The following is a 12,381-nucleotide window of genomic DNA, read 5'->3' on the forward strand; positions in this document are numbered from 1 at the left end:
TTGCCTTGTGCCTTCAAGTCTTAACATACTCAGGACCTTCTATCTAGAAAGTGCTTCTCAATTCTCTGCCTAGAAAACTGATGCCAATCACTCAAGACCCAGCCCAGGCATTTCTGGGAGCTCTTGTCTGACCTCACAGTTGGTGGTCTCCTCTTACTCCTCATGTTCCTACAGTATTTTGCCCCTGTGTCTGGTGTAGCACTTATAACCTTGCATTTTGGCTATATAAGTGCTTCTTTCCTCCACAAGAAAAATTAAAAGACTGCATTTTTATTTGTCACCCAAGGCCTACCATACTGTGGTACATCGTGGGGCCATAAGTGTTTAAGTTAATAAATCCCATCTTTGTCTCTCATGCCAGCTGCCCCCACCTCACTGCTTTGGTTTTCATCTTGTATAGTTATCCCCTCCTACAATCACTGCCACTTGGGGACTCTGGGTCATGCTTTATGTTGCTGTCATTGCCCTACTGTCTACCTCTATCACTTGAGGCCATAATGACAATGAACAAAACTCACTACTAGCACTGCAATGATAGTGACAAGTGGAATAGTAAGTCCACTAAATAGTATTTCAAACTGAGCATCTCAATATTCGACATTAATATAACTGTACTGTAGTTAAGATTTTCCAAGAAAAATTCTAAATAGTCAGCATTAACCCACTTTGAGAATTACACATCTGAATGAATAATAAATAACATCAGCCTCAAAGAGAATACAGCTATAGTTCCTATAGCCAAAAAAAAAGGGGGGGGGATCTTCTGTGGATTACAAATTCTAAAATAAGTATAGGGTACAGTTCTGTTTCTGTGATGTTACTATTTAATATGCAGAAAGATGAACTCCCTTGTTTCTAGATGTAGAGATTATCACACAGATGTAGAGATTATCACACAACTGCTCCCAAATATACACATACACAGTGCAGAAACTGCTTAAATGGCAACTATCTATTGAAGAAATTACCACAATCAAAAGCTCATAGGTGGATATTCAATAATTGTCTTTCTACTACATGTTTCTTCCCCATATATTTTTGCAATATTTACCTGAAGTTTTTTAATGACTATTTCAATCTGTTCAGAAAAGTGAGTAGCAACCAGCTCTGCAGCTTTACAGGGCTTCAGGGATACAAGTTCCTAAAGTGAAAGAGAAACAGAAAATGATCTTTAATGTTAAGTTTAAATAGAATTTCCATAGATGTGAAGCATGATTACGTACTTCAGCATTTTCAAGAGCTTCTACACTGCACTTCAGAAGACCTCACTATAAGGTCTCAATTTAAAGGCACATTGCAAATAAACAAAATTAGAAATATGCCATGTAAAAAATTACATTTTGATATAAAACGTAATTCAGAATGTTTAGTAAATGAAAGCACTAAAACTCTGGATGTAAGCCTTGATATCTACAGGATGAACAGAAGGAACAAAAGCTTTCCTAAATTTCCTGCCGGTGAATTTCACCCTGGAGCTTAAAGTAATAACTTGAAACAAGGAAAAAAGAGTATAGTTGCAAATTTTCTAGCTACGAATTTGAAAACTTTACTTCTGATGCCAGTGGATTTTGAAACAAGGAGTATCTTAAAACAATGTAAGCTCACAAGTCTTAAATGAGACTAAGAGGTTGACCGCTGTTTATTAACTGCTGTTAATAAGATCCATTTCTGTCAAATTAAAGACTTCCAATCTGCCCCCTCCTTGAACCTTCCTAGACATTACTGGCTACTTATGTTCCTGAAACTCTCTTCTAACTTGTTTTCTGTAACCTACTCATCTACCATTCCAATTGCATGTTCATGTTGATAAAATGCAAACACCGACTAGAGATCAACATGGTAAATTGTCAAATAAAAATTAGACAAGTTATTGTGTAACAGTCAATTAACAGTTAGCAATGAGAAAAAACCTACATTGATTTTTAGCTACTAAAGAAACTGAATGAATACTCAAAATTTTTCCATATGGAAAACTCCAGGCCCAAACAGCTTCCCTGGTGAGTTCGAGCAACTATTTAAGGAAGAGACAATTTCCAACATTAATTAGCCTCTTACAGAGAACAGGAAAAACAACAACTTCAGCACATTTTATAACACTAGCAAAATTTTTGATACCTAAACCCAATAGGACAATATAAGAAAGGAGAACTACAGATCAGTCTTAATCATGAACATTGATATAAGCATCCTAAAACAAAACAAAATCCAATAATATTTAAAAGGATAAGATCAGGATCAAGTTGCATTTATCCACAGAACTCAAGTCTGATTTAATATCAGTAAGATTTACCATAAATATAGAATAAGAAAGAAAAGGTGAAAAATTCCTTCATGAAAAAACTGTTAGCATACCAGAAAGAGAAGACTTCCATAAAATAAATAAAAGGATACAGAGTCTGACACAATATACTTACAACCTGGGAGGGAAGGGACTAAAGAATGGGCTCAAACTTAAGTGACCATCAACCTAACATAGACTGCTATGTGCATAAGATGTTACATATGAGCCTAAGGTAACCACAAATCGAAAACCAGTAATAGGTATGCAAAAAATAAAGTACAAGGAATCCAAGTATATCACTAAACAGAGTCGACAAACCATGAAAGAAAAAAGCATTAGAACAAAGGAACAGAGAAAAACTACAAAAACAACCATAAGATGCATAACAAACAACAGTATGTAAATACCTATCAATAATTACTGTGAATGCAATGGGTTGGATGCTCCAATCAAAAGACACAGGGTGACAGAATGGATAAAAAACAAGATCCATTTAAATGCTGCCTATAAGAGATTCATTTCAGACCTAAAGACACATGCAGATTGAAAGTGAAGGGATAGAAAGGAATTTATTATGCAAATAAAAGTAAAAAGAAAGCTGAGGTAGCTTTCTTTAATTTATTTTGGACAAACTAGACTTTAAACAAAGAGTGTAAAAAGAAACCAAAAAATAAAAATAAAAAAAAGAAGACACTATATAATTATAAAGGGAACAATCCGATAAGATACAATTGTAAATATTTATGCAAGCAACATGAAAGCACCCAATACATAAAGCAGTTAGTAACAAACAGAAAGTAACTGATAGTAACACAATAATAGGGAAATTTCACACCCCACTTACATTAGTGGACAAGATGGTCTAAACAGAAAATCAACAAGGAAATAGTGGTTTTGAATGACACGTTGAACCAGATAGATTTAACAGATATATTCAGAACGTTGTATCCTATAACAGCAGAATACACATTTTTTTCAAATGGCACATGAAACATTCTCCAGAGTAGATCATATGTTAGGCCACAAGTCTAAACAAATTCAAAAAGATTGAAATGCATCTTTTCCAACCACGATGTTATGCAACTAGAAATCGACCAAAAGAAAGAGTGTGGAAAGACCACAAATACATGGAGTTAAATAACATGTTACTAAACAATGAATGGGTCGACCAAGAAACAAGAGTAAATAAAAAAACATGGAAAATGAAAATGAGAACACAAGGTCCAAAAGCTTTGAGATGCAGCAAAAGCTGTTGCATATAACAATACAAGCCAACCTCAAGAAACAAGAAAAATCTCAAATAAACAACCTAATCTTATATCTAAGGAGCTAGAAAAAGAACAACAAAGAAAACCCGAAACAGTAGAAGGAAGGAAATAAAGATCAGAGCAGAAATAAATGATATAGAAACTAAAATAAACAGAGCAGAACAATGAAACCAGGAGCTGGTTGTTTGACACAAATCAACAAATTGATAAACTTTAAGTCAAACTCATCCAAAAACAAAACAGAAAAAAAAATGGAGAGGGCTCAAATAAACAAAATCAAAAATGAAAGAGGAGAAATAACAACAGACACCACAGAAAAACAAACTGTAAGAGAATATTATGAAAAATTATATGACAACAAATTGGACAACCTAGAAGAAATGGATAAATTCCTAGAAACATATAATCTCCAAAAACTGAATTAGGTAGGAACAGAAAATTTGGACAGATCAATAACCAGCAATGAAATTGAATCAGTAATCAAAAAACTCCCTACAAACCAAAGTCCAGGACCAGATGGCCTCACAGGTGAATCCTACCAAACATTTAAAGAAAAGTTAATACCTATTCTTCTCAAACTATTTCAAAAATCAGAAGGGAAAGGGGCACCCAGGTGTCTCAGTTGGTTGAGCATCTGACTTCAGTTTAGTCACGATCTCACAGTTTGTGAGTTCAGGCCCCACGTCAGGCTCTATGCTGACAGCTAGGAGCCTGGAGTCTGTTTCGGATTCTGTGTCTCCCTCTCTCTCTGCCACTTCCCTGATCCTGCTGTGTCTCTCTCTCACTCTCTCAAAAATAAATAAACATTAAAAAAAAAAATTAGAAGGGCAAGGAAAGCTTCCAAATTCATTCCAGCATTCTCTGATACCAAAACCAGATAAAGACCCAATGAAAAACAGAACTACAGTTCAATATCTCTGACAAACACACATGCAAAAATTCTTAACAAAATATTGGCAAACTGAATCTACCAATATATTAAAAACATCATTGACCACAATCAAATGGGGTATATTATATTCCCAGTATGCAAGGGTGGTTCAACATTCACAAAACAATCAACATGATACATCACATCAACTAGAAAAAGGATAAAAACCATATGACCATTTCAATAACTACAGAAAAAGCACTTTAAAGTACAACATTCGTTCATAATAAAAACCCTCAACAAAGTACGTTTACAGGGAATATATCTCATCATAATAAAGGCCATAGATGAAAAATCCACAGCTGACATCATACTCAATGGTGAAACAGGGAGCTTTTCCCCTAAAATCAAGAACAAGAGAAGGATGTCCACTCTCACCACTTTAATCAACATAGTACTACAAGTTCTAGCCACAACAATCAGACAAGGAAAAGAAATAAAAGGCATCTAAACTGGTAAGGAAAAAGTAGAACTTTCACTATTTGCAGATGACATGATACTATATATTATAGAAAATGCTAATGACTCTACCAAAAAACTACTAGAATGGGTAAATGGATTCAGTAAGGTCACAGGATACAAAATCTATATATAGAAATCTATATATAGAAAAAACACAGCTTCTTCAACAAATGGTGCTGGGAAAACTGGACAGCTACACACAAAAGAATGAAATGGGACCACTTTCTTACACCATACACAAAAATGAACTCAAAATAGATTAAGGACCTATATGTCAGACCTGAAACCATAAAAATCCTACAAGAGAACCCAGGCAGTAATATCTGTGACATTGGCCATAACAACATTTTCCTAGATATGTCTCCTGAGGCAAGAGAAAAACAAAAACAAAAATAAGCTATTGGAACTACATCAAAATAAAAAGCTTCTGCACAGCAAAGGAAATAGTCAACAAAACAAAAAGACAACCTACTGAATGGGAGAAGATATTTACAAGTGACTTTTCCGATAAAGGGTTAGTACCCAAAATACATAAAGAAATTTGTATAACTCAACACCAAAAAAACAAATAGTACAATTAAAAATGGCCACAAGACATCAACAGACATTTCTGCAAAGATGACATACAGATGGCAAACAGACATATGAAAAGATGCTCAACATCACTTATCGTCAGGGAAATGCATCAGGGAAATGCAAATCAAAACCACAATGAGGTATCACCTCATACCTGTCAGAATGGCTAAAATCAAAAACACAAGAAACAGCAAGCATTGGTGAGGATGTGAAGAAATAGGCACCCTAGCACACTGTTGGTAGGAATGCACACTGATGTGGAAAATAGTGTGGAAGTTCCTCAAAAAATTAAAAATAGCACTACTGTATGATACAGTAATTCTACTACTGGTTATTTACCCAAAGAAGATGAAAACACTAATTTGAAAAGATATATGAACCCCTATATTTACTGCAGCCTCATTTACAATAGCCAAATTATGGAAAAGGTCCAAGTGTCTTTTGACAGATGAATGGATAAAGAAAAGATGGTATACACTGGAATATTATTCAGCCATAAAAAAGAATGTAATCTTGCCATGTGCAACAACAATGGAGAGAGTATAATGCTAAGTGAAATAAATCAGTCAGAGAAGGACAAATACCATATAATTTCACTCATATGGAATTTAAGAAACAAAACAAAGGAAAAAGGAGACAAGCCAAAAAACTAAAAAAGCTAGAGAACTGAAGGTTACCAGAACAGAGATGGGTGGGGGATGGGTGGAATAGATGGAGATTAAAGAGTACACTTAACACGATGAGCATGGAATAGTGTACAGAACTGATGAATCACTATATTGTACACATGATATAATATAATATAGTGTGTTAACTACATTGGAATTAAAATTTAGAAATTAAGAAATAAAAGTATAAAAGGTCAAGAATAGCCAATACTCTTGGGGCACCTAGATGGCTCAGGTGGTTAAATGTCCAACTCTTGATTTTGGCTCAGGTCACGATCTCACTGTTTGTGGGTTCAAGCCCCACATTCAGCTCAGCAGTGACAGAGCCTGCTTGGGATTCTCTTGTTCCCTGCCCCTCCCCCACTCACACGCATATGCTCACTTGCTCTTTTTCTCAAAATAAATACATAAATTTTTAAAAATAGCCAACACTCCCTTAAAGATGTCAAGATTAATTATAAAGCAGTAATATTTAATAGTGCTGTACCAATGCAGAGACAAATAGAGCAGTGAAGCAGAATAGAGTGCTGGAAAACAAACATATACATCCTTGATATACTCCTGACAAAGTAACACTGTTGAACAATGGAGAAAGGTAACCTTTTAAAATAGCTAACTGTTGCTGGGAAAACTGGACATCCATATTTTAAAAACTAATTGGACACCCCCCTTACATCTGTACAAAAACTGCTTTCAAGTGCACCTAAGATTCAAAAACAAAACCAAAATAAACAAGAAAGCTCTTAGACAATAATATAAGAGAATTTCTCCTTCGGTCTAGAAGGAAAAAACTGATTTGATTACTTAAAAAAAAAAAAAAAAACTTTTCTTAAAAAGAACTACATAAAAAAGCCACAGAGTGAAAGATAACTATAACACGTATCACTGAAAAAAGACTAATATCCAGGATGCGTGAAATTCTCCTCTAAGTACAAGAGACATTCTAATAGAAAAATGGGTCAAAGACTTGAACTGACACATCACAGAAAGAGAATTTAAATGGCTAATAAACAATGAAAGGCTATCAATCTCATTAGTAATTAAGGGTATGCAAGTTTTAAACATAATAAAATATCCTTATACATGCACTAGATTGGCAAAATCTTATTTTTTTTAAGTTTTTTTTAACTTATTTTGAGAGAGAGAGAGAGAGAGAGAGAGAGAGAGAGAGAGAGACAAAGAGACAGAGAGCAGGGGAGGGACAGGGGAAACGGAGACACAGAATCCCAAGCAGGCTCTGCACTGTCAGCACAGAGCCTGATGCAGGGCTCAAACTCACGAACCATGAGATCATGACCTGAGCCAAAATCAAGAGTTGGACACTTAACCAACTGAGCCACCCAGGCGCCCCTAGATTGGTAACATTTTAAAGTCTAACAAGGATAAAGAGCTAATGGAAAATCTCATACAATGCCAGCATCTGGTGAAGTTGAATATACTTATCCCAATTAACTGGCAATTATAGGCCCAAGAGTAGAGATTGTCAAATGTTATTAGCATGCATCAAAATCACCTGGAGGGCTTATTGAACCATAATGCTGGGCCCCAACTCCAGAGTTTCTGATTCACTAGGTGTGAGCAAAGACTGAAACTACCTTTCTATCAAGTTCTCAGCTGATGCTGTAATGCTAGGCTGCTCTCAAGAAATGCTGTGCTTAAGATGCATGTATAATGATCACAGAATGACTATTTTTATTTTACTTTTTTTTTTTATTTTTTTTAACGTTTTTTATTTATTTTTGAGACAGGGAGAGACAGAGCATGAACAGGGGAGGGTCAGAGAAAGGGAGACACAGAATCTGAAACAGGCTCCAGGCTCTGAGCTGTCAGCACAGAGCCCGATGCGGGGCTTGAACTCACGGACCGTGAGATCATGACCTGAGCCGAAGTCGGCCGCCCAACCGACTGAGCCACCCAGGTACCCCCAGAATGACTATTTTTAATAGAAACTAGAAAGAATAGAAATGTTCACTAACAGTAGAAATGAATAAATTGTAATATACTTGTAAAATGGAATACTACACAAGAATTAAAATGAACCACAGCTACCTACAACAGAATATACAAACTTCATAGAGTAGAACTTCATTTACTGAAGTTCAGAAAAAGGCAAAACAAACATATGTCTTTTTAGGGATGCAGGCGTGTACAGTAGCAATATATAGAAAGGCAGGAGATTATCAGAAAAACCTGGGATTATCAGGATCGGCATATTAGGGGAAGCAAGAGACTCTGATCAGGAAAGGATACACAAAAAGGGTCTGGTGTATTGGAAGTAATTCAATTTCTTGACCTGGGCCTGGGACGTTTGCTTTTTAAATGTATTATTAAGTTGTACATTTGTTTTATGAACTTTTTGGGGATGCTTACATATTTTAAAATGAAAATATTTAAAAAAATCTAACGGAACATGTTTTGTCCATATTGGAAAAAGCATCGAAACTAGCAATTCTTTACCTGGAATCCACAGGCCCAATCTAAGAATGCCTTTTAGGGAGTCTATGGATCCCTGCAATAATAAACAAAATTATGTATCTGTGCACATGCAAAATATTATGTGCCACAGGTCCAAATCTTTCATTAGATTCTCACAAGAGGTCTATAACTCCAGAGTATTAAGAAATCTATACACTGTGTATACTGTCAGAAAATTTTATGATGAGGATGTTTCCCCCTACACATTGAATATTGACTTTATTCACATTCCTGCAGCCACAGAGGTCCTTCAACAAAAAATCTGTATGTTTGTAATTGTGGCCTTAAGAGATATTAAAAAGTTCAAGGTGAAAAAATGTGCAGATGTGGAGAAAACAGTCAGCAGAAATAATTGTTGTGCAACAAAAACCCTTCTAGTTTCTCCAATATGAGTTTTCTGCTGAGTAATTTGTTTGCTCATTGATTAATTCATCACGTTTCACATTATGCAGAGACATAGCTCCATTTTCCGATGTCTGGAGTCCATGTGCTCAAACCACTGCATAATGCAGATGAAGTGAAATGAAGAATGAGCCATAATGTAACTACGGGGACAAAGGGGATGATGAAAGGAAAAAGAATACAAAATGATTAAAGGAAAAAAGATACAACTGAAAATAGGGAAAGGTTTTCTTGAGTTCTTTCCACCAAGATATATTCATTCATCTTGTTAGCAGGAATATGGTAACATTAAATAACATATATGTTCGCAATCCTACAGATAAAAAAGTGTGGCAATTACTTCAGACCACATATCTGGTGATTGAGCCACCTTGCACACCACATGTTTCCCATAAGATGCTGTTCACATTTCTGATCTCTCTAAACTTTATAACCACTGGGAACTAGAACAAAGAATTCACATTGCAAGCAATGTTTCAGAGCTCATCCTTTCTTATCATTTTCCATATGGATGACATTTTTTTTTTAAAGATACTGAATAATCATATCTTTCACTACATCTCTAAACCCATCACCAGAAGTTCCCCCATCAGCTGACCCTTGCTACAGGAAGAAAAACTTTGTAATGTCTTATCTCCAAAACTAGGATTATCTCAGCATCTTTTGTCATAGTTTTTTTTTTTCAATTACCAGTAATCCATAAAACAGAATAGATTCAAAAAACCTATAGATCTGTTGGTTTCTGAGGTGTTGTGTACACGATGAACCTAAGGAAATGAACGTGAGGACTGATTCTGGGACCTCTCTTCAGGACTGATTCTGGGACCTCTCTTCAGATTCATCATGATCACATGTATTAGTCTCTCCACTTAAGCATCTATAAGCTTGTTTTTAAAAAGAAGTTCTTGCTCTAAAGTCAACTCCTGTATTCTTGTAAAACAGCATGCATAAAGAAAATTGGAAACGTTGTTCTGTTACATATGGAGAGGGAAATGCATCAGAGAGAATAATGTACTGCAGTAATGTTTCTAAAAGTCCACTGGGTGACTGGGGGGAATGGCTCCCTATCACATATCAGGTGCAAAGACAAGTACTACTCCCAGAATCATTCTAAGAAGGCTGTTAAGAACCCACTAATATTCCAGTTTGTCAACCAGCTGATTGAACTTAGGTTATTTTCAGAAGTTATGATATAATACATTGTATATGACATGGACTTTATGAATACAAATATGAGGTAAAATAAATTATGTGAAAAAAGTTAATTTTCAATTAGATCAACTTAATAATATGACACCTGCTATTGCTTAGTTAGCATACACTTAATTTGGGAGATATCCATCCAAATGGGGAAGTTTAAGAAACTTTGTTGGCTCAGCACCTCAATATGATCCATTGCTTTCTGCCATACAGACTGCTTTTCCTCTGCACTGTGTCCAGGAATGGATAAGATATTGTGAATGTAGTTAAAGACTTCTTCCTGAAAAACACAAGGCAATATATTCATTCATTCACTGAAGCAATACTGAGTCACTATCTACTATCTGTACCTGTCTTGGTAAGTATCTATTATTTGGAGATGGAAAACCACTTGTAGATAAACTGCTGGGAAACTGACACTAAAGACAATGAGTCATTGTTTAAAGTTTAGGATAGACTCCTGGCAGGAGCAAATCCATTCCAATTAATTTTGGTCCCCATTTCATTAAGCTAATGAAAGAATATCATACTTTTGTCTTTAGTGGTTCCTATCCACATTCCCAATTCAATCTCACACCATTCCTGCCCTTTTGTGTTACCCTTGTCCCTATCTTGGAATACTTTTTCCACTGGCTCTTTGCTTGACTGGCTTCATCTCAAATTCCAAAACTCAGTCTGTGTGTCACCTCCTCCGAGATTCCTTCCCTGGCTGCTCTGTGTATGTCAGTTCCCCCAACATCTTCTCAAGTTGCACCCATTTTCTCCTTCCTAGCACTCATCACAATCTGTGATTACATATATGATTTCCTTATGGTCAGTCTCCATCACTAAACTCTAAGTTCTAAAATTATAGAAAATATATGTTTTAATGATCAATGTATACTTGGCTAATAGTAGGCACTTGATAAAAAAAAAAAAATCTGTTGAATAAATGAAAAAAAACCTTGAATCAGCAAACATGTCCCAATAGGTGTACTGAATAGTTATACCTACTTACTAGTTATTTCTACTCAATAAGGGGAGGGGAAGACTGAGCAAGAAAAAAGGGTAAAGTAGTCTCATAACTCACCTCCCTCAGTGGATCACGTAAGTAACAATCAATAATTTTGTCGTACTGGTGTTCTCGTTCATACATAAACTCACAAATTTGATAGCTAGAACATAAAAGGAAAAAGTTCAGAGTACCAAACAGGCAGGTGGTTATTAGCTTATTGTTTCAAGAAGTTTGCTCATAGAAGTTAGTGTTAAGAAAATGAATACAGATTTGATTTCTACTGTGAAATGAAGTTACAGTAGCTAAGGGAGAGTAGTATCTGCCATTCCTCTAAATACAGGTTTAAGATGCTGCTGAACACTCAGTTTATAAGAAATTTCAAAGCTGGGTACAAAATAAATGTTAAAGCAATAATGTGTCACACAAAAAATAGTTAAAATATTAGTTATCAATTAACTATATGAATTTTCTCTGTTGACAATTAAATATGTCAAATGAAATATTCAACAAATCAGATAAATAGTAGTGTTAACACATCATATCTCATTTGCTATGTTAAATTCTGCATTGTTTAGAATATGTATGAATAAGGCAACTCAAAAATCTATAAAATGATGGAAATTTTAAGTAAATAAAACTAAAATTATAAATCATAAGACTGTTGTTTCTTTTTCACACTAAAACAAATGTACAAACACTTCAAATTTACTCGTTGTTAATTTTTGCAAATGTTACTTACTCATTTCTAGACTTGAAAGACAAAAACTTTGCACTTAGGTTTTTTTTGTTGTTATTTGCATAGCTTTTCTTAATTAAAAATTGGTAACTTATCAATAAACCAGGCTTCCAGTTACAGAAGTTTCACTTAGTAATTCTATGGGGACTAATGTATGCCTTAAAAACAACTTACAACTCTGCTTTTTCTGCCATACGGATGAGCCGACTCTCTTCAAACTGAACTATGCCTCCAGCCTGCAGCAATTCTAAAAGGACCTGAATATTTAAAATAAATGAGTAAAACACTTTGGAATCTACTTTTATTTACTAACTCTCTAAGAGTCCATTCAGCCACACAAAATGTAACTTTTCCTTTTTTTTTTTTTTTTTTTTTTTTTGGTCTTATT

The 12,381-nt window shown here is 35.0% G+C and overlaps 1 protein-coding gene across 9 annotated transcripts in view; it reads right to left on the bottom strand.

Annotated features, from left to right (window-relative positions):
* The window catches only part of VPS8 (VPS8 subunit of CORVET complex), a 254,914-nt gene that overhangs the window by 112,463 nt on the left and 130,070 nt on the right, over positions 1-12,381 (bottom strand). For all 9 annotated transcript variants that reach the window (XR_006299413.1, XR_006299414.1, XM_043594694.1 and 6 more), the window contains 4 exons: positions 12,168-12,250; positions 11,333-11,417; positions 10,445-10,543; positions 1,052-1,141 (listed from right to left, as the gene is read on the bottom strand). Coding sequence is in view for 7 of the 9 variants with exons in the window: in XM_043594694.1 (XP_043450629.1) it covers positions 1,052-1,141; positions 10,445-10,543; positions 11,333-11,417; positions 12,168-12,250 (357 nt within the window). In the remaining 2 variants the exon portion in view is untranslated. The remainder of the gene's footprint in view (positions 1-1,051; positions 1,142-10,444; positions 10,544-11,332; positions 11,418-12,167; positions 12,251-12,381) is intronic.

The sequence above is a fragment of the Prionailurus bengalensis genome, chromosome C2, assembly GCF_016509475.1.
Source record: "Prionailurus bengalensis isolate Pbe53 chromosome C2, Fcat_Pben_1.1_paternal_pri, whole genome shotgun sequence".
NCBI classification, from domain to species: domain Eukaryota; kingdom Metazoa; phylum Chordata; class Mammalia; order Carnivora; family Felidae; genus Prionailurus; species Prionailurus bengalensis.